The 27,315-nt window shown below is 41.8% G+C and overlaps 1 protein-coding gene across 1 annotated transcript in view; it reads right to left on the reverse strand.

Moving 5' to 3' along the window:
- The window catches only part of angpt4 (angiopoietin 4), a gene marked incomplete at its 5' end in the record, with an annotated part of 60,466 nt that overhangs the window by 2,850 nt on the left and 30,301 nt on the right, over nt 1-27,315 (reverse strand). Inside the window, 8 exon segments of the mRNA XM_084543463.1 lie at nt 6,278-6,411; nt 6,950-7,116; nt 7,208-7,309; nt 7,886-7,998; nt 8,085-8,232; nt 8,473-8,557; nt 13,598-13,719; nt 13,802-13,957. Coding sequence (XP_084399589.1) covers nt 6,278-6,411; nt 6,950-7,116; nt 7,208-7,309; nt 7,886-7,998; nt 8,085-8,232; nt 8,473-8,557; nt 13,598-13,719; nt 13,802-13,957 — 1,027 coding nt within the window.

The raw sequence follows: 27,315 nt of genomic DNA on the forward strand, positions 1-27,315 counted from the left end.
TATGTTTAAAACCATTATTGAAAAAAGATCAAACCCATGCAAACTAAGATGAATGTATCTGTTTTAACCACAAATAGAACAGACAGCACCAAAAATAAATAAAAACCCTGAGTGTTTATATCATTGTTATGTCAAATTCATACTAGTTTGTGCATATTTTTTAAAATTTTTTCATTCATTTTCATTTTCAACATTAATTCCCTATTTATCTAAAAAGGACTTGTAGAGTTTTTGAGAAGACAAGCCAGTTGCATTTTTTAAATGCTTTTTGGATATACCATGACTGATTTTTAGACACTTTGTAATATGGTTTATAAATCATTTTAGACCGTTCTGTGTTCTCAGAGAAAAATAAATGTTTAGCAACATGACTTTCTGTCTATATGTCAAAACAATGTTTCCATGGTATTACTTTGACATTTTAAGCACCCACAGACAATTTAGTCACCGTCAGTCTTTGTGACTGTGTAATGGATTTAGTTTTTTAGTTTGCCTGAAACAAAAGCCACCACAATGTGTTGTTGAAGTCAAACAGGTTTAGTGTTATCTTTAAGAAAAGAGTGATTTGAATTCAGACATTGGGGTCTCATTATGTCCAAACACATTAATAAGAAAGTAAAGAGACACATAAGACTAGCAATAACACTGTGCAGAAGGAACTGTACATCCGAAGTACTCTTCATGAATCTATAGCAAGGTTTAATCAGCCATGAGTGAGTTACATGTTCATCTTTGATTACCGATTTCAAAAAAGAACAAAACCATACCATAAAAGAATAAACCTATGAATTATAATTTGCACAAATGCATGAAAACAACTTCAGCTTTGTTTTTTCTTAAACTCAGATTCTGTCACGCTACTTTAAATATTCAGAATTTATAACTCAACTTAGAGAAGAGATGTGTAAACATTAGTGTATGTTGTTGTTTTTTTTATTTTTGTGCTGTTAATGAAACCATGAGGTATATTTCAAAAGAAACATTCTGTGAAGTTAACCATTCATAAGATGTGGACCAAGGCAATGGATAAAGCAGTCAGTGTGTATGGTAGGGTTAGGAAATAGACGGTCCAACAGATTAAGAACAGAAGAAGAAGCAAAGATAAGGTACAGTTGAAGAACAAGCGATTAAAGGTCAGGTGTGGAAACGGCAAATGTATAGGTTAATGTTTGGAGACAGGAACTTTGGAGTTAGAAAAGTAACTATTAAGTTGAGTGTAAAGATATCTTTTCCATGAGTAAGGAATTCTGTATGTTTTCCATATGGTGGAGCGATGACCTTATTTCCTGATGTTATGTATCTAGATAAACATGTTGGGTATAAAAGGAGACGACCGGAGGAGATCGGGAGAGTCTCCATTTGGCAGAGGGGCTCTCCAAGCAGTTGCAATGCTTGTATTGGACGCTGTAATCTTTTGTAATAAACCTTTCTTATATGCAATGGAGAGAGTGTCAGCGGAGATCTTTTCCTTCATCATCTTCACATCATCACCGACAAATAAACAACAACCATTCACTCACTCACTCAGTCATTCATTCATTCATTGTCCGTAGATGGCTAGAGCATATTGCTATTGGTGTCTGGAGCTTATTCCAGCAGGAAATGGACAAAAGGTGTTTTTGTCCAATACCGTAAGGACAAGCTGCAGGTACATCACAGGATTAACACAGAGAGACACCAGGCCACTCTGGACGGGGCTCCTCGCCATCACAGGACAAACACAGAGGGACAAACAACCATTTACACTCACATTCACACACACAAAAACACAAATGGGGGTTTGGGTTAGGGGAAACGGATGGCGGGGGTGGAGAGGGGTTATAGGCTTGTGGTTGAGGTCAGGCTGAGGCTGGGTCTCTCAAGTTCTTTTGAAATTTTTGAGGATTCGCTTCTTCAGAGATTTCTTCTTCACTTTTTTTGGCGCCTCCTCAATCTGCTGTTCTAGGTGTTGCAGTCTGTCCATTGACTCTTTTCTGACTTCTTGATGGCCTCGGTCATGGATTGTAAGCGGTGCTGGAGGTCGGCCTTTTCCTGGTCCCACTGTCTTTTTTCGTTTTCCAGGTCCTCCTGCATCTTGATGGCTGCAGCCGTCATTGTTGATGTTGTCGCTATGTTCTCAGAAACGTAGTGGAGCTTTTCCTCTTCCACTGACGTTGTTGCTCATCCATCTGAGTCTGCATGAGAGTCAGTGAAGCTTTAACTTTAGCAGTCTCCTCCGCTTGTTGTTGAAGACAGGCCTCTGCTTCCTTCCTTTTGTTTTCTTCTGCCTTGAGAGCTTCTTCTAACCGTTTACCATGCAGGGACACATTTTCATGCATCTTCGCCTTCTTGCTGAGCTCCTGATGAAGAACAGCCATCTCCTCTTTTTCCTCTTTTCCTTGGGCTGTGAGCTGTTCTTTCAATTGCTCTACTGTAACTCTTTTCTTAGAGCAGCCTTTTCTTGCTCCAGTGAAGAGATCTTGTCTGTCCTTTCGGCCAGAATTTTGTTAAACTCCAGTTCCGAGATCTGAAATAGAGTGTTTTTCTTGATCCCAGCACTGGTGGGTTCAGGCTGGACAGGCTGAAATGTCTCAGCTGTGTTTTCGTGCAGCATTTGGAGAATCGGATGTTCTTTAATAAGAATAATAAGAATAAGAAAACCTTTATTTGTCCCACAATGGGGAAATTGCAGTTTGCAACAGCATGCAGAAATGACAGAGACAGAATAGATGATAGACATATTGCACAGACACATATTAGGAGTGCTTGTTGTGGAGCCTAACAGCAGCAGGAAGGAAAGACCTATATCTTTCCTTCACACATCGAGGGTGAAGCAGTCTGTCACTGAAGCTGCTCCTCAGCTCCGCCAGGCCACCATGCAGGGGGCCGGAATCATCGTCCAGCATGGAGGACAGTTCAGCCAGAACTCTCCCGTCACCCACCTCCCCCACCGAGTCCAAGGGGCAGCCCAGGACAGAGCTGGACTTCCTGATGATCTTATCCAGCTTCTTCCTTTCCCTCTCTGCTATGCCATAGCTCCAGCAGACCACTCCACACAGGATGACCGATGCCACCACAGAGCCTGCAGAGTGCGGCCAGTTCGAACATCATGGTAACGGAGGGGAGAACAGCGCTGAGAAGTGAAGCATCTCTTCTTTTCTTGATGTTGTTTTCCTGCTCTAAATCTACGGCGGGTCATACGAAGTATCTCCGTGGGGATCTCATGTCTGTCCCTAGGGAACACTACAGCGCTACGCAGGGCGATCAGCCACTCCCTCCTGTAAACAATGCACACGCTGGCCGCTTCTTGCATAGTTATGCCGGCCGGTCTGGATGTTGTTAAAAATATTGGCTATGGCGAGACTCCCAATAAAAAACAAAACTAAAAGAGTGCAATGCTATCTGAAAATGTATATACAAAAGTAATCTCCACAAAAAGGGAAGCAAAAAGTGAAGTGAATTCGAAAAAAAGAGAGATTGAGTAAGAGCTGTTGCAAGCAGCTGCCAGCGGCGCCGCAAAAAAAAAAATAAATAAATAAAAAAAAAGCTGCTGCTGCTGCTGCAGGCTGCTGTGTGGGCTCTGCCATGGGAGGCAGTTTGGCAGTGACAGGTATGTCTGAAGCTGCAGTTTGAGGCCTTATCGGCGACGGCACTTCAGGTGTCAACTCCAACAGTTTTGGCAATGCTGAAGGTTGCAAATCAATCCTTATGATAGTGCAGCTGGTACGTTGAGAGCAGCGACAGGAATTTGTGGAGCTGCCCCATGTAAAAGGGTGGCTGTGGCGGGCACTTTTGGAGATGCACATTGGAGCATGGTAGTAAGCTCCACTTTGGGTGTTGTCTCAGCCCGTTTTCTTGGTGTGAATTGCTGTAATTTAGGTGTCCAATCCATCATTTTTGGTAGTGGTTGGTCTTTAGGTCTTGTGTCCATCTTATTAAGCCACATGGAAGGTTGGTCTTCATGTCTCGTGTCCATCCTATTTGGCTGTGTGGAAGGTTGGATTGGTCTCATGTCAGGTGTCCAATCCATCAGTTTTGGTAGTGGTTGGACTTTAGGTCTCATGTCAGGTGTCCAATCCATCAGTTTTGGTAGTGGTTGGACTTTAGGTCTCATGTCAGGTGTCCAATCCATCAGTTTTGGTATAGTGGTTGGACTTTAAGTCTCATGTCAGGTGTCCAATCCATCAGTTTTGGTAGTGGTTGGACTTTAGGTCTCATGTCAGGTGTCCAATCCATCAGTTTTGGTAGTGTTTGGACTCTAGGTCTCATGTCAGGTGTCCAATCCATCAGTTTTGGTAGTGGTTGGACTTTAGGTCTTGTGTCCATCTTATTTGGCCGCGTGGAAGGTTGGTCTTGATGTCTCGTGTCCATCCTATATGACCCCGTGGGAGGTTGGACTTTAGGTCTCATGTCCATCAGGGCCATATATGATGCGGCTGGCACTTCTGGAGATATGGCAGGCACTTCTGAAGATGCGGCAGGCACTTCTGGAGATGCGACAGCCATATCTGGAGATACGGCAGGCACCTCTGGAGAGCCGGCAGGCATGTCTGGAGATAGGGAGGGCATATCTGGAGACACGGCAGGCACTTCTGGAGATGCGGCATTCACTTCTGGAGATGTGTCAGGCATGTCTGGAGATGCGGCAGGCACTTCAGTAGCTGACTCACGTACTGTGGGAGCTTCGACAGGAATCCCTGGAGCTGCAGCAGGTACTGTGAGAGCTGTGGTAGGTACTTCAGTTGCTGTGGGTGGTATCTCGGCGGCTGTGGGGGACAGTAAAGGTGATGTGACAAGCCATGCAGGTTTGGTTGCCTGTGTGTTTGGCGCAATCAAAGCGAAGGTGATTTTGACTGCCATCTTGTCCTTTTGTTTTCGGAGTCCCCTTTTCAGGTCAGCGGCCTTGGTGTTCTTCTGTGCCTCCTGTGCGGGGGGTTGAGTCTGCTCTGTCTGGAGCACTGGAAAGTCTTCATTGTTGAGCTGCATGCTGAAGTTTTGCTCAACCTCCTCCTGGAAGTTAGAAGTTTTTTCCTGGAGTTTGTTGGCTGACACATCTCCTGGTTTTCCTCTGCAGACGTCGCGGCAGACTTCATTGGAATGAAGACTTGGTGCTTAAAGTCACGCAGGATGACTTTAAATTTACCTCTATGAACCTTGTTGAGGTTAGGGTTTGTAGCTCTGGTCTCCGTTTGAAATCGAGTAGTGTTTACTGTTTGATTCTCTGACTGTCACTGTGTTGAATATGAAATAATCTTCACATTCGTTCGCTGTGTGTCTTGTGGTAGGTACCGATTAAAAACTTGTGGCTGTCAGGAGTTGAGCCCTATTTAAACTCACAGCAACATTCTACAGATCAAAGCAGGGCTAGCTGGCTGGCTAGCTGGACAAATAAACAAACTTGCTAAAAAAACACCTATCCAGCCCACATCACCAACAAATGTCTTACCTTTATCCTTTTACCATTTTTCTGCGCCACTGAGATAACTTCTTTTTGATGCCATTATTGTGTTTGTTTTGTTTAATATTCACGCCAACGGGAATGATGAGTAGCTGTCAAAAGGCAGGACATTTTAATTCTCCTCAGATGAGGATGAACATGCAGCTTTGGGGCCCCTCTGGTGGCTTGGGGGCCCTAAGCATTCACCTAGTTCGCCTATAGCAAGAAGCGGCTCTGGTAAAACTTGAAGAAAATCTGTGGTTGAGTTTGTTCTTTTCTTTCATTCCCTTCATGCAAACTTTTATCTCCGCTACTCTTTTTTATTCACTCTTTCTCTGTGAAATGCTGAGATTTTAAATGACTCACTGAGTAATGGCAACCGGCCGAGTCTTTCCCCCAGAGAGTTTGAGGTTTTGCCGGAACGATTAACTTAATCGTCGATTCCCGGCTCGTTGAGGGGAGGCTACAGAGCTGTTTGTCTTGGCGTTGACGCAAGGTGAGGGGCAGTGCACTGACGGCTGACAGAGACATGTTTGGAAGGGCCAAGCTTTTGGGAAAATATCGCTTATTTTGATCCTCAGCAGCAAAATATGTATTTCTGGACTCATCAAGTATTTACTGATATTTGCCGTGATTTATGGCAGAGAGAAACTGTCTGATGAGAATTTAATAAACCTTAACAAACCCTCATTATCTGTGGGATTCCGCCCCCTGAAATCACATTTAGAAATGTTCCTCCCAGTTGAATTCAATTGTTTTATCAGAATCTTGTTCAGCTTGTCTTTCCTAATATTTCCCTTTTTTTTTTTGATCTATTTGCTTTACCCAGCTCAATGTAAAGGACATAGGGAGAAGGTTCACCTCCAGTGAGCATCAGGGCACATTTGCAGTGGTCACAGTTGTCATTGTCCTGGTCTCGGGTGCTGAAGCCGGTCCCGTGGGTGGTCAGGCTGCTCTGCCGTCCTGCTGTCCCGCTGTAGCCTCTCAGATACAACCTGAGTGAGCAAAGACAACCCATCAACCGAATGTAAAAGATTGAATCTTATGGACAGAATGCATGAGGGAGTTAATGCATCATCTGAATGTTATCTCCTTCTGGGCACAAACAAATAAATAAGGTGTTCAGTACCTAAATAGAATCAATAAAATTGACTTTAGAACCTTTCTTCATGAGTTATGACTATAACCCTGTTAGGTTTCTGTTGTTTTTCCTGTCTTTATTTTGAAAGTCCAAAATCACAATCATGATTTCAGATGTAAAGATTTAGATAAAGCATTCAGAGAAGTAACCAATCCTGGAGGACACTGACTCTGATACCGTTATTTGATTGTGTAAAACAGTCTAATACTTAAATGCTGCTGTGTCTTCATCAGAGTGGACCAACATTTACAGTAAATCAGCGTCCTCTTTTCCTTTGGAAGTTTTCTGTCTTTGAGAAAACCATGAATCCACTGCAAGATATGCAGAGGATCCTGCTTTTATTCAACGTAAGACACACATGAGTCAGTTTGTGCGTTTACTGCAGGTGTTACCTGTACTGCTGTCTCTCACCGGTCAGCGTAAACCGGTCGTACTGGGCGTAGGCCGAGTTTCCCTCCCAGTCCCTCAGCTCCACCCTCAGAGAGTACTGGCCCTGACAGGTCAGCAGGTACAAAACTTCATTACCCAACCAGTGCTCTCCCGACACATCGCCAAAGCCCTGTGGGGGGGGGTCAGGTGAGGTGTGAACAGACTGGACCAAAGAATTTGTCGCGTTAAACTTTGCTGTGATTCTCCTGAGACAAACGAACCATTTTGTACTCCATCCAGCTCTTCTGGAAGTCTAGGCTGCCGTTAAATCGCTGCTGGAAGACCGTCCACCCTCCGCCACTCGTCTCCATGTCGCAGTACACCTTCAGATGAGACGAAAAGAATTTAGATCAAAAATAGAATATGGCAGGAATAAACTATATGAAAGTACTGAAGGTACTAGAAATATTTACAGTTGCTGCATCAAGCTTTAGTAACTAACTACACTTTCAGTGTCCTTTAAAAGTATTTGCATCCCTCAGAAATTTCTACATTTCTGTATAAAAATGACTCAAGACATCAGCGGATGAAACAGAAATATTTGACTTGTGCATCTGTTTTTTCAGGAAACTTAGACAATATTATATATTTGTAAGGATCAAAAGTAAGTGCTCCTCTAGGATTACAAGTTCATTTCAAGATCAAATTAGAGTCTATCCGTTCAGACAGTTTTCCAGTCAATGTAATGCATTTGGTTTTAGAAAGAGATCAGGAATTGTAATACGTTCTCTTTTTCTTTTCTTTATTGCACCAAACTCAAGAGATATTCTTTGTATGTGTGGCCATGTGGCAATAAATTCTATTGGCTCTTCTGGAGGAACCAGTTAACAGAACTTTTGTCTAAAATAAGTCAAACTGAACATATTTAAACATCATGGCTGCCGGTCAGTTGAATTTACCTGCACAGGCTCCGTACTGTTGCCTATGTAGATCTGATACAGGCCGCTGACAGAGTGACCGGCCTTGTAAATATCCGCACAGTCCCTCCACATCTGGTTCCTGGGAGGTGATCCTGTGCAGCAGACGGTGCAGCAGAGCTCGTGTTTGCACATTTCTCATTACATGTAAGCGTGCAGTGTGAAAAGTTTGACCCTGTACCTGTGGTAGTAGCCACCATGTTAATGAGAGTGTGGACAGACTCCATCAGCTGAGCCTGCTGCCTCTGCAGAGCCGTGTTGTTGCTGCTGGCAACTCTCAGCTGCCTCTCTAAAGACTCGATGGCCGCCATCTGAGTCCTGATGACAGACTGAGACAGAACGGTTTCTCCTGTTTAATCACGTTGAACTAACACATGAGATAATGAATGAATCTCAGGTGAAAGATCAGTCAGCTGGTCCTCCACTGTCAGTTTCATCTCCAATCTCATCATCACTTCCTCTTTCTCACTGTTAAAATCACTTCAGTTTCATCAACACCACTCTTGTCCGATGCTAAGATAATGAGATAACAGAAGTCTTAAAACATTTTAGAAGTCATTTCATATCACCTGCAGCCTGTTCTTCTCCACCCTCATGCCTTCCAGCTCTCCTCTCTGCTGCGACTCCAGCAGCTGAACTTTACTCTCCAAACGGCTGAAACACAAACAAAAGACAAAAGACGCTGAACCCTCAACTCGTGGCAGATTGACAAGACTTTTAGCTGAGCAGCTTTCCACTGTGAAAGGTAAAGGTATAGTTAAGAGAAACCCCAGAGAAAGTCCCACCAACTGGCTCCTTGCATGTTAGGTATGCTGGTGTCAGCAGCTGAGCATCATCACAGATTAACATCTACTGCAGGGCCAGTCGTCCCTCAAAGTGGACAGATTCTTTTTGATCAAAAGCAGCACGTCTACGCGTGAGCACCGTGACCAAGTGGAGATAGAGACAGACTTCTCAGTTCTGCAACTCTGACTTGAGAAGACAAGAGGGCTGGTTTTAGTTTCTTCTATCAGCTACTGGAATTTGTTTTTGTGGTTTCAGTAAAATTTGGTGTTCTGTTCATTTTACTTTAAATTGTAATGGAAAGCAGGATTCTATTTGTTCTGCTTTCATGGGTTATAAATGTGCATGCTGATCTACTTTCCATCAACTATCCAGGTTCAGCATGTCTGTGGAACTGATTTTTTATTTTTTAAATTACTTATTGGAACCACACTCTGAATATGAATGAGTCAAAAGTAGTATTTTTTGTTTCAGCAGCTTCAGACAGACCCTTGAGACCGCCAATAGCGCCTCCAGCTTTTTGCTGTCGGTGACCGGCTGCAATAATACTGATCAGAGCACCCCACTGATCAACTGAGGTGGATTTTGTGCGGTTTTATCCACTTTTCCTCACATAAGAAACAGTACTCACTGGGAACAGACCCTAGTTTTGAAACAACATACTGGAAGAGGAGGACTCAAACGCACAACCCAAGACATGGGTGGTGGATTAAAGGCTTTACTTGAAAAAACAAAGTCCAAAAATCACAAGGAACAGATGGAAAGCACTAAGCATACTTGGAACTGACTGGTTCGTTTCCAGCACCAAGTACAAAGACAAACTGGCGAAGTGGGAAGGGAACACAGAGGCCAAATACAAGAGGAACAATGAGACACAGGTGAGATACATCAAAGCAGGGCAAACAATCAGGAGCAGAAACTGAAATCTGAAATGAGAGAGTTAAGGAATTTTCAAAATAAAACAGGAAATGCCCCAAAAAACAAGGATACAGTTGACCATGTCCAGGTGCTGCAGAGCTGGATATGACAAGTTTAAATTAAAATGAATATTTAATCGAGGTTAGTGGAGCATCACCAAGAAGATTTATAGCTATTTTGGAAAAAAGAAGGTCAGTGGAAAGTCAGAAGTGTTCTCTAATGTTAAAGTCTGATGTTTTATTGACCCATCATTCCATCCCAGCCTCCTCCCTGACTTTTGTTAACCTTGTAAAATGTACTTCCTGATTTTACACACACACATGGAAACATACAGACGAAGATATAGGTTTTCTGAACAAAGTAGTAAGTGACTATATCTCAAAGAAGAAGAAGAAAAAGAAGACTGTTAAACATGGAGAAATCACAAATCCAAATTATTTGTACAGCAAATCTGTCCTTTATGAACTGCTGAATTACTCCATCATATTAGAAAACACTGAAATAAAGATTAATAACTGGATGTCATTCTTCCTGCCAAGATCGTACCCCAGTTCCCGTTATCTCTGCAGCTGAACCAGCAGTACAGCCGCCGAAAATAGCCTCCGGCCCACAGTTAGATCAACACCGTACGAGCCAAATGAATGAAACCTGATGAAGGAGTGGCAGCGGCTTCGGATGAGGACGTGACCAAATGTCCAGTTAACACATTTCTGGGAGTACAGAGAGTGACGGTCTGCAGTAGGCGGGTGGGAAAACCCTCTCTAGTGTTTAGTGATTAAGGCTCGTCGTCAGTTTTCAAAGGGTGTCTCACGCTGATGTTTACACACATTCAAAAGTTGTTATTTCCTGCTGCTTGAAGACACTAATGTAGTTTACTGTAAACCTGGTCCCAATGCAACAAGTTCCCTGTGAAAAATGAGCTTCTGATACTAAATCCAGACTGACAGACCACAGTAGTGACTCTATAGGGGCGTACGCAAGTCTTCACAATGGCAACATGTGTATGTTCACCACCATGTTGTAGACAAATGTTGACCCAATAAGAAGTATTTTTTTTATAGCAAATAAGAATTCATTCAGGCGGATTAAGACTTTCCTAATATCAGTATTTTAACACCCAACGAATAGAACATCTGCTAAAATGATATTTTGTAACCAAACTGGAGCACCAGCAGTTCAGTTTCTGCTGAAGTGTAGCTGACAAGAGTTGGACGTGACCCTCCGTCGCTGGGTATCAAGCAGCTCTTTTACACCAGTGAGTGATGCTATTTGACGTTAGCAGGTGAGACTTTGGTCACATTAAAAGCCACAGCACGTTGTGAGCTCCTGGTTCTGATCGCTTCAACATGCTGACCTGCAGGTGAACAAGGAAACGTTATTAAATGTGGTGCAGACTGATGAGGAGCTACTGATTGTCGTGGAGCTGTGGTTTGTGCGGTGTGTACGTTTGCGTGTGTGTTTGCAGCTTCATATTGCAGACTGGGAGCTGTGGAGTAGCAGTTGGAGATGTGGACTTCAGACGGTAGGGTCACTGATTTGAATCCCCTCTGTCTGAAGGGCCCTTGAGCAAGACCCCTAACCACTAAAACTGCTCCTCAAGCATCTGGTACGGCTGCCTGTATTGCATAGTATATACCTTTATACATTGATGGCTGAGTAAAATGAATACAACATCAAAAAATGTGAATCTAATATTCTTAAATGTGATTAAAAAACAGCAAACAGCAAAGCATTATGGGAAGGGATGTTAAGGCCAGCTGCAGGGACAACAAGACACATATTTCTTACAGAATAATCCTTCCACAGGTGAAAACATATACACACACTGGTATTTATTACCGTCTTGTGGTTCATGTACCAGAGTTCTGTCCCAGTTTCAGAACAACAACGTCGGTCTGCAAGCATGCTTGCACTGCCTGCTCATTAAAATTTAATCTACATATAGCAACTGACCATATGCAAGTACCAAGATGGCGGCGCGTACGGATGCAGCAGCTCCTGGCTCTCTGTTAAGGTGCATACTGTTAGTTGTGGCATGTGTGAATGCACGTGTAAATTGCTACATCCATGTTCGGGCAAAACTCGTTTAAAGCATACACTGTATAAATGTGGAGTGCGTGTTTGACTGTATATGGTCACCACCTTGCACTGGGGATACGGGGAGCGCCATCTTGTGACCTTGGAGCCAGAGTCTGAGCAGTACGGTCCGAGGGTGAAGCCACGTGGGTGGAATCACGATATCGAAGATCCGGCCACACTTTCGCCAGACTCACTTGCGTTTTCATTTAATTAATACTACGCTCTGCTCTACCTCCACCAGTTACACGGAAATGTTGGATTATACACTGTACTTATTTTTTAAAAATTGTTTTTACGACTCTCACGGTCCCACGGGATTGCTTTACGGCACGGCTGGCATGGCAACTGGTGGTCGCCATTATGTCACATCCTGTTTCTAGCGTCAAATAACTAACTAAAATTAAACCTACACAAAAAACTGTCACTTGATTATTCATCAACATTATATTAACTACCAGAAACCATCCTTGAAAAAAAAAAATTATTTCACGTGTATTTTATTTTTATTTCGGCCCAAGTCCCATCCACTAACATGGAAGAGGTGGAGCTTATGATCTATACTGTAGCCAGACACCAGGGGGAGCTCTACTTGCTTTGGCTGTTCCACCGTCCATCTTTATACAGTCTGTGGTTTACAGACACTTTAATCGATGGAAACGTATGGCACTTTGTTTCAGCAGTAGCTCTTACTCCACTAAAGGCCTCATACATCTTATCTACAATCAGAAGGCAGAACGTTTCATGTGCCTTCTTTTTGTATTTTGTACCCCATGTGCATTATTTGTACATACTTGTAATTTTTGTATTTATTTTTATTTTGTCTTCCTCGTTGTGGCTTCCAGCAACACACGTTCAATCCTCCATGTGTCCTGTATGAATAACATATAGCAGAACTGACTTTGACTTGATCCAGTGTCAGACAGAAGCATTAACACACAGAAAATCACACACCGCAGCCACACACACGCTCTGAGCCTCTCTGTTTGTCCTGTATCTGTTAATGTAAACCGAGAACACAGTTGATAATTACTCTGCATGTTTCACCACACGGGTCACCGTCCAACTTTACCACTCGATGAAAAATAGTCAAAATATTGTGATTCCAAATATTGGTGTCTCGCAGCAACAGCTGTGGACGTGTCTCAGACATCTGTGATGACTTGCTTGTAATTCACATGTTCTCACCGATAAGCTTCTTGTCTTTTTTTCTTCCTTCAGAGCCGGCTCATATTTAGGTCAGAGGATTACATAAAGAAACGTGTTTTCAATGTTAATTTTTCTCTGTGGAAACAAAATAACAGCAATATGTTGCTGCGGCTGAGCTTCACAAACAGGGCTGAGCTATAGTCCAGTGAAATCTGGACTATTGCTTCAGAAGTAGAGGAGATTTCTGAAATGTCAGCACATACCAAAGGATTTTGGAGACAAAACTATTTTCTATAATATTTATCTGGAACCCAACACTACTGTATATTAGATGGTGTGATTATTAATTATTAGATTTGGATCAAATCATTGTCCATCTGGGGCCATACATTTTCATCCTCTTATCTGAAACTGGAGACCAGTGGTAGTTTGGACTTGACAAGTTAGAGTATGAAGTACAGACTCTGAATCATGGGATGGTCATTCTGCAAATGGACCAGCAACGAACATGATGACGCCTGTGAAATGCATTCTGGAATACCTGGTTGTCCTAAGTCCACACAAGTTACCTCCACCCGTGTCCTCAATATAATGGGTGGTTCAAGTATACATCCGAGTATCTGGACTGAACTGGTTTGCTTTAGGCAGAAACTCAAAGAGACCAATCCACCGTTTTCTCGAGTCTGGGATCTTTTTAGGACTTTGAATAATAACGTACAAATTTAATAAATTTTCCAGTTTAACCAATACTGATAATGAGTTGTCTACCTGTTCTTGTCTCTCAGCTGGCTGATCTCAGTGGTCTGCAGTAACAGCTCCTTCTCCAGCTTGTTGGTGGATAGAGAATTCTCCAGAAGCTGGATCTCAATCCGAGATGTGTGGTTGAGCACCTGGTGGAAGACAAAACTTTGAACAATAAACCCAGAACATCTGCTTTAAAGTGACACATTTAGCAGAGGGCTAACTCGTTACCTTGGCTTCGACCACGCTGAGTTTGCGTGTCTGTTCGGCAGTGTGTGTGAGGAGGTTCGTTCCGATCTCCAGCATCGTGGCTGTTTGGTTGTGAACGACGTGTGACGGGATGTTAGCGGCGTCACGCCTCAGGTTCTTCTGAATGAAGTTCTCCAGCTGCAGAGAAAAAGTGATAAACACAGCGTGAGTCTTTGGAGTGACTTTGAATGTGAGAGGAAGATTTAGGCCGAAAGAAACCAAACCAAACTTCGTCCAACAATGATCATAAAATCATAAATTTTACTGTATGTCACATGCAGTCCGATTTATGGACAGTGAGTGACACATGTTCAGAAAATGCAGTCAGATGTGTTTAAAGGTGCGTTTAGCCTGTTTTACTCAAATCATTACAAAATGGATTGAGTTTCACTCCGTACTTCACACAATGGTGAGTGGAAATGAGTGGCTCACGTTGCAGTTAAAGTTAGTAAATGTGGTTCAACACAATACAAAGGAAAACTTTCTGTGCTTGTCTGACCCCTGAGAGAACAAGTAAATGCGTTGCAGACAAATCACAGGTTGCATCGCTGCATTGCGCAGTTACATTTCTGGGGAGGTGCATGTCAGGCTACACCGTAGAAGCATAGACTGTATACAATATGGACAACGCCTCCACACTTCCTTCCATTGGTCAAACTGAGCTAGCGCTTCTTCTATTTGAAAAGAAATTACCGTCAGTGACACAACCACTTGATTTGTGTTCACCTGAAGCTCCAAGTCCTCTATCAGCATGAGATAAGACAAGACAAGACACGACACGACACGCTGCCACAGGCCGGGACAGGATAGGACAGGACACGCCACGGCACAACATGATACGACACGATACAATACGATGAGGCTTTATTTATCCAACAGTTGGGAAACAGTACAAGGACAGTGCGCACAGGAGATAAAAATAGAAGTGAACATTAAATAAGTACAAATATCAGTAAATTTAACGCAAAAGAAGTTGTAATATAAAATAGATTTGAAATATTGCACATACAAGAATAAAGAATAACATAAATTTATATAAAGTGTAAAGTTATTGTACATGATATTTAGTATAGAAAAGTCTGTGAATTTGATGGCAGGAATCAAATTAATTGTGAACGATGTTTCCTTACGGTAAAAGTTTGAAGAGCTTTGTGTTTGAGTCGATCAGCCGTATCAGGTGCTCCATTGAGATGAGTTCAACTTTGCCCATTTCACATCTGCAGTGGTTTTCATCGCTACAACTCTGAATTTCATTAACATTCATGGTTTCTCTTCTCACTCAGTGGTAATTACTCATCAGTGCCTTTCAGATTTGTAGGATTTTTCTAGTTCCTGCTGCTTGACCTTTTTGACCTTTGTTTTGTTATTTGTTTCCAGTTTGCTTTGGTGAGTCAAATCAACTTGTTCCAACCTCTGTATTCAGTCCTGCTCTCTCCAGACCTCACTGAAACTACTACCTGCCTACAGCTGCCCAGGGATGCCCATCTCTGACCATTTTCAACCTCTTGTTTTTTTTTCTTGCTATTAAACTGTTCAATCGCCTGGCTGTGTGTCAGTCTCTGCATCTGAGTCCAGTTTTGATGAAAACTAACAGTGTGCACCACTACAGAGTCTTAATACCATCATCCTCGAATATATAGATATACATGGGTGAATGTTTCAGTTTTGTCTTTTGGATTTAACACAAACAGACGAAGTAAAATAAAGTGAGATTGTTGAGTCTCTCCAGTAGCTCTGTGCTGAGTTGCTGTATTCTGAGCGCAACAATCACCCGCTCAGTCCAGCGAGTTCACCAAATCAGACATGTATAATGAAACATGTCAGAGGGTCTGGTATATAAAGAAGCAGGTCTCTCCATCTCTGGGAACGTCAGCCGATGCCAGCTCGCAGTGCCACGTTGCAACCCTCAACCTCTGACAAATAAATAATCTATCCATCCATCCAGCCATCTATTCATGCCTCAGGACCACGTCCTCAGGATATCAGTGCCACTGAGAAGCAAAGGGAGTTGATAAATATACCGCTGGACCAACAAACAGATTGGTCCCAGTGGGACAGCCAGCAACCAGTGAGGCAAAGTTCAGCCCACTACGCCCAAACCACAGTCGAATCTGATATCACTTTTCTTCCATGGAAAACTTATTTGTGCTTTTAATTTTCAAACATTTGCCCTTGATTTGACTGATGGATGTGGGGAGGGGGGTCGCATTTTGAGTTTAAACAGGTGAGATTTTAATTTAGCTGTAAGGTTGACATCAAAAACAAAGTCAGGAAAACAATGCAGCTTTCAAATGATGCGTGATAATAATACATGAAGTTAGTTTAAAGCACAGCAGCAGAATTTTGCAGAGGAGTTTTAGCCTCTACTGGCTTCCAGTATGTTTTTAAAATTGATTTAAAGAGCTCAATGACACACGCACGGAAGCAAGGCTGGCTATGTAACTGACCTTTTAGCACCACACAGGCCATCACGTACCTAGAGATCCTCAGGCAGAGATTTACTTTCAGTTCCACAGGCCCAGCTGAAAACTAAAGCATTGGCAGTTAAGGCACTACGGCCGTGGAATGATCTGCCCCAGGAGGGTAAAGTCAAAATAAGTCAAAATGTTTAATATCAGTATTTAATGTACAACTAATGACATATCAGATGTGCAGCAAAATGTGATAAGAATCCAACTTTTAATATCATAATGTCAAATGATAATGCAACATACAAATTTGACAGTCATGTGACAGGCTGTTTGTCTTCAACTCATTCATTTTGTTTTCAGAGAGACTTTCCTGGTTTAAGGTTTTAAGAGTATTCACTGAGTTTTATCAATTGATTGGTGTATTTAATTGTTTCAATAGTTTTTATTATCTTCGTTTTATCTGCCTGTTTCTAAAACTGATCAATCCGTTGCTTGAGCTGTTTTTGTATCTTGTTTTCCACGTCGTGCTGCAGTGGTCACATGTGCCTTTAATTGCCAAATAAAGTTTTCTGAGTCTGAAAATGGAGTAAAGATTATTATGACTGTTATTATAATAATTATTACTATTAGTGCAAGTCTGAAGAGGTTAATGTCAAAATGCTGAATTTATCCAACTATTGACCTCATAATGTCAATAATTCCTTTAAATAAATATGGATATGGACCAAAAACAACTGTTATTTCTGGATTTCCAGCCAAACTTGGCTCCAAATATAAAAAAAAATCTGAATTTACAACATATAAGACCAAAACTCTCCTTGTTTGTCTTGATCTCTTTTGTTTTGACTGCTAAACTCTGACAGTCTGATTCATTTTTGTGCTGACTAAACCTTCAGCTCCACCAACGTTATTATTTCTTGGTTTTATTCCTTTCTGCTGCTGATCTTATCCACTCTGACGGACCCTATCACATTCATCGTTCTTCACGCATGCTGACGCCACTATTACTCATTTTCACTAACCACTTAAAGCCATTTAAGTGCTATTATATTTAGTCTGCTTCAATTGAGATTCAGATTAAACAAGAATCGCTCTGTTCAATCAGAAAATGATTTTACTAGTGGGGAGATGAGTATCAGAGCGGCCTGAGCAAACCTGGAACAAAGAGGGAGAAGTTAATGAAATAATCAAACGAGGGGGAAAATAGATGGAACGAGCCGCTTGGTTTCTGCCTGCTGCTCTGCTTCCTGAGATGCTGCGCAGATAAACTTTGACGAGAGCCAAAACCTCCACCTGGCTGCTGCACCGTCCAGGCGGCTGTGCGAGAGAACAGAGGAACAGAACTAGAAAATAGCTGCTGAACAGAAATATGCCGTCTCTTTGTGAGAGTGAATAAATTTGAGGTTTAAAATGAGAAAGTGAAACAAACAAGAAAATTAAAGTTCTTCTTTGTTGAGTCTCCAGAGACAAAGTGTGCTAACCTTTGATTTGACCCTTACTTCCTGTTCTGTAGAACCACACACACAGCACATAAAACATCTTTTCTCGGACCAAAGACACACAAACTGGCATCCAAACACACACACTCAGGATTATGACCAACACAAGCCGAGGCTCACCACTGAATTCTTGGGATACGCGCACAGGCCCGCGTATGGATGGCTTGTTTCTGAGATGCTAACTCAAACCACATGTTGGCTCTGCTGTGATCTGGCCCTCTGGGGGACTTCACAGGGGGACGGGGTGGAGGGGAGTAGGGGGAGTCACCAAATAGGCCTGATAACGAGACTGACGCAGAGGCAAGTAGCGCCGATAACGATCTGGGGTAACAAGTGCACCGTGAGACGCTGGAGTGTGTCGGGATCTGAGCTGAGGACGTGAAGGTCTGACCGCAGCGGTTTATGTTTAGTGCCAGCGAAGGAAGCGCTATGATGTCAGAGAGTAAGAGGTGCAGAGGGCGGCTGAGTGGACGGCTACACAAAGAGACCAACTCACCGTCCTGTTTCATTAGGTAAAAGTTTGAATCTTCACTAAGAGGTTTCATGCTCAAATACGTCATGAGAAAATCTCTAATGGTGGAAGTTAGGGTTTTTATTTAGTGGCAAGGGAATTAAAGGATTAATCCACTACTCAGGAAATCAATAAATGGATTTATTTAAAAGAACAGTAATCTTTTGCAGCATTTTTTTTAATGCTTTGGAAACACCTAAAGACAGGCTGAAACCATCAAAGACCAAACAAAGTGGACTTACATTTCCTTAATATCTAAATGTCCACCATTCCCTGCTTTCTTTGACTTGAACCTCGCCAAACTGAACTGAAGATAAAAATGCAGACACACTTTTGTCTTGTTCTGTTACCACAGAGTGTCTGTAAGTACCAATGAGCCAGGATCTGAGCTGAGGACGTGAAGGTCTGAACTCAACGACTGATGTTAAATGCCAGCGAAGAAAGTGACATTAGAGAGAGTAAGGTGCAGGGGTCCGTTGAGTGGTCGGCTGCACAAAGAGATAGCCTCGCCTCCCTGTTTCTGAACAGTTTCTTTCCCCATGACCACAATCTTTTCACAAGCTTGAGCGGTTAATGTCACACTCCGTGAAAATCTTATCATCTCTCAACCTCTCACCTCAGTGTGACTGAAACATACAAACCCTACGGAAAGAAACGGGTGCTCATTAAAGATACGTCAGACAACACACCGTTCAGTAACCTCCTGAGTTTAACTCTGGAAATCCCGCAGGAAAACACATGCAAAAAGATAAAACAAAAGCAAAACTCACAGCAACTGCAAATACATGCTGTGTCCTGCAAATACTCAATAAATGCACAGCAAGAAGCAAAAACGACAACAGGAATGTTACCAGGGGAACCCAGAAAAATGTTGGTAGAGGCTCAGGGTCTTTTGGAGTTGTTGATGATTGCTTTTGTTTTAACATCCAGATCATTCGTCCAAAAAAGCTAAAACAAAGGCAACTAGACTTGGAGACTTTCTCACACCTTCACAGACATCCTGATCACATGATTCCTTATCAGCCTTTGCTTTTTATTTACTTCTCAATTCCATCAATCTGACAACACACAGTTCATTTACAGGTCGACAGCATTAATAATGTCTGCACATTTATTCTAAACCTCTTCATCACTTCTTGTATTCCCCTGGAAGCATTTCTGTTGTTGCTTCTTGCAGAGCGTTTCTGTTTTTTTGTTGTTGTGAGTATTTGCAGAGCATGTGTCGTCACATTGATGGAGATGTTTTCTTCGTTTGCTTGTGTTTTGTCTATTTGCATGTGTTTTCTTTAGCTGCAGTGCAGTTGAGCTCTCTAGGCCACCGTACCTTTGCCCTGAAAAGTGGGACAGATGTTGGACAGAGGGCCGTGTGGGACCATAGAGTCTGTAGAGGAAACTGGAGCTGAGCGAACCTTATTAAAAGCAGGTTTAGGTCTTTTCTGGGCTGCAACCACCTGTCTGAAATTTCAAAAGTGCTTTTTTAAAATGAATTTCCAAGTTGTGAGCAGTTTGTTTCACAAATGGACCTATAAAACTAAACAACTGGAAGCAACTCGTAGCCCCTTTAGCCATCACTCCTGCTTCTGTTAATTCACATCTTTTTATTGCGTCCCTTCGTCTTGAGCCTCCTTCAAACTGAACTGAGGATGAAAATGCATACGTGCAGAGTTTGTTCTGTAACAGCAGCGTCTCTTTAAGTAACAGAGAACGCAGATGTATTGGCTGCAAATCAGAGTGTCATGAAGAAGCAGAACAAGAAAACAGCCTGAGGCTCTGTTTCACTCAATGCACTACAGGGAAACATCTGCCTGTGTGGTGCCAGAGCTTTACTCTCTCAGTTTAACCCTCACCAGCTTTCATCATTCTTCCTCTCTTTGCCTCATGTATGAACTCGACTTGAAGGTCTGAGTATTTACTTAATGTCTATCTTTGGATTGGACAACTTAAATAAATGTACTGTGTTTATTAGTGAGGATCTTTACTCGATGAGCTGATGAGTGAAGATTTTCTCTGTGTGTGCCCGAAGCTTCAGACAGGAATCCCTAACTGTAGTCTGACAGATTTCATTTCCTCGTGAAGCTTCACAGCATCGTTGCTCAAAGAGACACAGTGCAGATAAGGAAACGTTCAGATGAGGACTGACTGGAAGGAGCTCTTACGTTAAAACTAAGTTGTCTCAAAAATGTTTGGGTTTTTTTAGGCCAAATGTGAGGACGTGACCTCAAACTAACCAACTCGTATACTGGGAAAAAAAAAGATTCTCAGTATACAGTAAGGATTTTAGCTGCTGTTTTAAAACATAACTGAGACACTCTTTCCAGGTCGATTCAGCACAGCCTCTGGTTTGTTGTGCAGATTTATAAAACAGTCACTGAATTCAGAGGGCGGTAAAACTATGACTGGGTCCCAACTCATCTTTCATTTGAGCCAAGCATCATCACTGCAAGAGTTATGGTTATAGTTCACTGTGCTCTCCAAAAGTGCAAATACATTTATATGCACAGCCAAAACAAGAGACAAAAATGAGAAAAAGTCATCACAGAAGTGATAACTCCTCCCAGTTCAAACAAATCCCCAAAAGATTTCATTTAGTATCTGTTTAAAGCCCAAAGAGCCAATCCAAGTATCAATAAAAGATCCAAAATCATGATATTTTTCATATTTTTAATCTCTTCTGTTTTCTCATGAACTAAAGGCTCAGATCAACCCTGTAATTCTTTGGAGGAGGTACAAATATCCGTTCCACGACTCCATGCGCTAATACTACACTACTACATACTACATAAAATGAAACATTGACTTTGATTAAGTTTATTCTGCCAACAAAATTGTATTAGGTTATTTAAAAGCAAAGAATATATATAAAGGTTATATAGTTATAGGTTATAAGTTAGTGAATGTGATCGTGATAGTGAGTTGAGCCAGCTAAAAAAATAACTTACCTTAAATTAAAGCAGTTATGGTATTTTGACTTAATGAATACGGTCAGAGGACATAGCGTAAAGTTGTCCTTCTAACATATATCTTATCTGTCGCAATTAAACAAAAATTTTAAGACATTATTGTAAATAATGTTACACTATTGTAATATAATATTTTAAAAGCCAAAATCATCTGGTTTTGATCTCATAAATGTGATTTTTTTTTTCAGGTTTCTTGAATAAACTGAATATATTTGGATCGTCAACTGCTGGCTGAATTAGAACTATATAAAAATATATATACAAAACATAAACCATAATAAAATTTAAAAAAATCTCCACGGATTAAAACAACTGTTGTAGCCCTACATATGTACATCATCATTCAGCACTAACAGATGTAAACTGTGACAACAAAACAACAGTTTTCATCATTGTATGAAACAATCTAATAATGTTGTACATAATAAAATAAAGTCAGACATCTGAGTATGTGTTTTTTTCTTTCTGTTCCTTCACGAGTTGTGGAAACTTCCAACTTGAAACCCTCAGACATTCACATTAATGTTCTTTCCAGTGAATTTTTATGTCTCACATGTCTCCTATAACCACGATACATTCCTCTCTTCGTGTCAGATACTGATCATATGAAAGCGCTGCCATGTTTTTTCACCTGTGAGCGTTAACTCTGACGTTCCTAACATCGGGAAACTGACCTGCTGTTTTTCATTCCTCGTGCCTCATCTGCTCCCTCTTTAGCTCATCTCCTGACAGGTGTTTTCTAAAACGTCAGCCAACTGAGGAGAAACTCTACACATGTTCCTCTTTGGGAAAACATCACGTTTAGAATTTAGGATTAGTTCAGAGGATGCACCAAGTGTGATTTTTACCTTTTTATAGGAGTAGTAGCCACTTTGCGCGCTTGTATATACTGAACTTGTCCCAGTCAGAATTTAAAAATCCTCTGAACATGTTTCATTTGGAACCATGAAACTCAGACTCACCTGAAGCTTTGAAAGTTTTGAGAGCCAAAACTATTATGACTGTACTTCATGTACAAGACAGAAAAGTAAACTTACATTTTTAAACAACAGCTGTATCCAAAAACATAGTTTACAGTTCAGTCAAACATGCAACAAAACACTTTCTGTGTAGACGATGGAATTTTTAGGCACTCTACAGGAGGGAATTAGTGAATTCTCAATACAGGACTTATGGTTGTCTGTGTTAGCCCTGCGATGGACTGGAGACCTGTCCAGGGTGTACCCTGCCTCTTGCCCAGTGACAGCTAGGATGGGCTCCAGCTACCCCACAACCCTCCAGAGGACAAGCGGTTACAGTAAAAGAGTGAATGAATGAATACAGGACTTTGTCCATTTATGATGTGGCTGCGCCTAAGGGTGCTCTGATCAATACATGATCACAGGATTCAGGAGATAATTCCCCAAAACATCCTACAGTCCCAGATACATGGCATGCTTTGTGACGTCTTGGCCGCTAGACCGGATCATAGCTGTCCCGGGCCCCCAGAGAAAGACTCATCTACTGGCTCCTTGCATGCTCTGTATGCTGCATTAGCAGCCGAGAATCATCCCTGATGAACATCGACCTATCAGAGCCAGTTGAGGGGACAGACACTTGTTTTTGATCAGAAGCAGCACAAGTCTACGTCTGAGCAACGTGACCAAGTGGAGATAGAGAGAGACTTTTCAGCTCTGCAGCTCTGACTGGACAAGACAAGAAGACTGGTTTTAGTTTATTCTGTCAGCTACTGAAATTTATTTTTGTGGCTTCGGTATTATTTATTTTCTGTGCCCATTTTAGTTCTGCATTGTTCTCAATGTGTACCCTGAGGAACTGATAGAGAAAAAACACATTAGGGTATTTTTTGTTACGCCTTGAAAGACACACTGTGAATAGAAATGAGTCAAAATAAGTATTTTCTGAAGCTACAGTCAAACCCTGTGATTAGATTGGCTGCAGATATGCTGATTGGACTCGCCTAGCTGCACAGATAATTTACTAATTACAATAGACTGTAGTTATGACACAAAGAAACATGACTAAGATATTAGTTAGTCTTTTTCAGTCAGACAGTCAGTCAGTCAGTGGGACCTCAGGGTCACTTGGGGGTCTTTTAAATCCTCATGGAGCTCACAGCTGCTTGTTTTGGTACCACGCAAGGAGTCCAATGGAAAAATCTCCAGGGGACGACATTCTCTTCAGCCGCTTTTTAACAGACCACTATGTGTTTATGTTGGCCGCCTGCAAAAACTGTCAAGCCTTCAAAGATCCCTCAGAGGTAATGTCTTAACACTTAAATGTAAGAATGAGGTCTGGAGCTGTTTGAGCACATAACTCATGTACCAGTGTTCCTCTCTGGTTTGTAGGAAGAGTGAAATGACAAACAGATGCAGATTCAACTTTCACTTCTTAAGTAGCTTTTAATTGTTTTTATGGGAAAGCTAAACTTGTAAAGGAGGCAGTAGTGGGAAAGCAGCGCAGAGGATCCAAGTATGGCCCCTTGTTTCAAATCTTGTTCCCAAAGGATGCCAACATGAGGACATGAGGCACCAAACACTGGACAAACACAAACCGCATAGTTCCATATAAAATGCACAGAACTACGCAAATGAAGTCTGAATCTTCTGTGTTACTGCATGTCCTCTTATTAAAAGTGGAGAGTTGACTCGTTTGTTGTAATTAAAGAAATAATCCATCAAACTGAAACACAGTCAGCATTCAATGGGTTAAAGAGAAAACAAACAGTTTTGTCCATTTTCAGATTTTCATTTCTGTGTTTCTGGTTTGGTGCAGCCAAAGGCCAACCGATCAAGTAAAATTGATTTGACATATGGTGCAAACACAGAGTTCTACACAGACATTTACCTAAAGGAAGCACCGTCCACCACGTTGGTTCCTACCACCATATTCACCATGATCAGCAGCTTGGTGCATGGGGTGAACCCAGCTGGAGCTGTCTTTTCAAATAGAGGAAGAGCAAGCTCCGTCCATACACTAGCAATAGTTTAACATCCTGCTAGTTTCATTTGAAAACATTTAAGGTGGGGAAAATAAGAGGCAATCTTTGGTTTCTGGTGTGTACAGCAGATGATGTTTAATACAACTGTTGTCGTTTTAATTAAGAACTCAGACTCTAATTGTCCTTTTGTCGTCATTCTTTAGAGGTACTTTATACATGGAGGGGGCAGAAATAAATAACAGTTTATACTTTGTCTTCTAAAGAAGTTTAGATCATGACTGTGACTCACTTAAAATTCCTGTAAGTGGAGATAAAGTCACAGCCAGGATAACTCACTGGCTGTAAAATAAAGAAACCCATGACGGGAAAAGATAAGAAAAAAAAGAGAACAAAAGAAAAGCTTCCTGAATGTGTTTCAGATACAGTTCATCACAGCTTTATGTGTCCAACATAGTTCTCTCCTGTGTCACTGACTTAAATATTACAGTATAATGACCTCCTTACTGTCTGCTACATGCTGGATCTCCTACGCTGACAACTAACAGTCAAAGCTGTGTGTTTATACATGAATGAGTGAGTGCATGTGAGTAAATCCATCTACGGTATATATATGCCTGTGTGTGTCTCAGTTAGCTGGCCGGGTCACCACTACGCCCCCGCAAACGAGCCACGACAAATATCTCAATCATCTCACCACAATCAGGACCAGATGGACTAAGTCAACACTGTGCTGTGTGTCTGTATGTGTGCGAGTGTGTATGAAGTTGTGCAAGTGCGCAAATGCAAGTTTTTAAAATGTGAGAGAAGAGTACAGCCTCACAGAGGGGTGAGTATGACTGCAGAGTCTGCAGAGGCTTGCGCTTCATGAAAGTCATGAGAATCTGAGGACAAACACACAGCGGGGAGAGGAATGGCTGATTGAAAAGAGGTTACTGCAACGGATGAAGGCCACAACCTGTCCTGCTGTGTGACGTCTGCTTCAAGGAAAGCGTATGAAAAAACCCACAGGAGGTTAATGCTCTCATGTCAAAAGTGGGTTTCAAAACAAGGAAAAGAATGAAAACAGAGAAACAGTTTGATTGGATTACAAATGTAGTTAAGCCCTGAATTACGGCTGCAGGAAAGGTGTAGGGTGAATAAATAAATGAAGAGAAGCAGCGGTAGTTTCCGCGCTCACTGTCCAGAGCAGGGCACTGCTGAAAGATAAGTCTGTAACATTACCTGCATGTCCTAATCCGTTTACTATGACAATAAATAAAGCTGGTGTTTTATATTAACGCCCGGTGCTGTCGTGATCGGTTGTGTATGAACAGATGTGTGCTGGATGGACGCCACTCGATGAAGGAGTCATTCTCTGGATGATAGACAGTGTGGTTGAAATTGGTTTGGTAAAGCAAGATGAAAAAAGTGATTGTGGCCGCAGATGTTCTCAGAGGAGGAGATAGAAGAAAAAGACAGATACTCCAGTGGTACAACAACACGACTTAAAGTTGTTGCAGATGTTTCATTTCCTATTTCTTTGAAGCAGGAAATATCAGTATTTTTATGGATTCTATAATGTGCACAGTGGTAGAATTTGATGATTCCAGGCTAAATAAAATGGCCAAAGGTTGAATTGTGTGTACATTGCCTCTTGTAGTTGGAACAAGTAGTATCTTGTTGCCAGATTCACTTTCAAGACGTAAAAACTCAATGTGGCACACTTTGGGTTACAGTAAAAAAAAATGTACCTTTGTCTCTTGGTTTATCATAAATTAATCCGGTATAGGAACAGCCACAGTGTTACTAATAATGGAAATCAACTCCCCTAAGTCTTACCTGTCCATGGAGACTAGGGTCATGCAAATGGACCTGATGCTTTATGAAGTGTTCCTGATTCATTTTGTCTTTTTCTGTGAGCTTCACCTCCACTCACCCTAAAGTTTAAGAGGTTCCCCATAACCCTCCCACAGACAGATGAAATAAAACAAGTAGTAATGACAGATGAGTATAATTTCACTGAAACACAGAGATGTTGAAGAGCATACAAATCGGAGAAATGCATGTTTTATGATGGTCAAAATGAAGCCTCTTATCGAAGACAGAGATTTGGGTCTTAATACAGTAGGACAGAGACCCCAAAGAGGAGTTCACAAATGACAGGACCACTTTATAAACAGTTATATTTCAAGTTCAAATTGGCCGGATAAAGATTGTGTAAGATCCCCTGTTCTAATCACGTAACTGCAGCGTCCTGGGCTTGACTCTGGTCCAAACTTTTGTCTAACACGTCTTCTCCCTCACACTCTCCTCCTCCATTCTTTCTGTTTCTCTTCACTGTCAAACTAAGAAAGGAGAAAAAGCCGTACATCCTCTGCAAATGATTTTCATATGTCTGATTACAATCAGGGTTTTGGTTTTGACTACCTGCAGTCCCCAAAGAACCGAGGAAGGGGAGAAGAGAGAGAAAGTTCTGAGTTGGCTAATTTTAAGGGGAATAAAAAGGGAAAGTTTGAGTCTCAGTGGATGTGGTGCTTGCCCTCACGCCAGCATGAGTGATTGTGTTATTATGCTATTGAGGGTCCTGGCTTAAGTTTTGGATTAATATCTCAGGTTGGATATAGTTTTGGGATAACGGTTTGGCTTTTGTAGTTGGTTCGAAGGGTTTTTTCTTAGTCCATGACAAGACCAAAAACAACTACTGATCCACTAACATTGTTCTCCGCTCTCCTGACTTCTCCCACCAACAAAGTTATTGCAGGTGAAAGATGGACTGGAGTCTCTCCGTTGGGAACTGATTATGCTCCAACAAAGATCTGGCAACAAAAGCCATCGGCAACGTCGCCTGTGTCTGGACCAAAAGGCTGCACAAGAACACACCACAAAGACTACAGCCAATAACCAGCTGGTTCATATGTTCTGTCCCTGAGAGGAAATAACTCTTCTTACCAGCAAGTCTATATACATCATTTAAAGGGGGAAACAAGAGCTATTATTAGTTGGGAGGCTAGTAAGAGCTACTGGTTGGGAGGCTAGGAAGCTAGGAAGAGCTACAGACCGTTGTACATAGCCATCCTCTCCTGAATCATGCTGATCTGTTGGTTCACACGTTAATTCATTCTAGACCATCAAGTTGTTGTGGAAATATTTGTGAATGTTCAGACGATATGAAGATGAAGAACGAGAAGAGCCTTG

Source organism: Chelon labrosus (assembly GCF_963514085.1).
Source record: "Chelon labrosus genome assembly, chromosome: 4".
In the NCBI taxonomy this organism is placed as follows: Eukaryota; Metazoa; Chordata; class Actinopteri; order Mugiliformes; family Mugilidae; genus Chelon; species Chelon labrosus.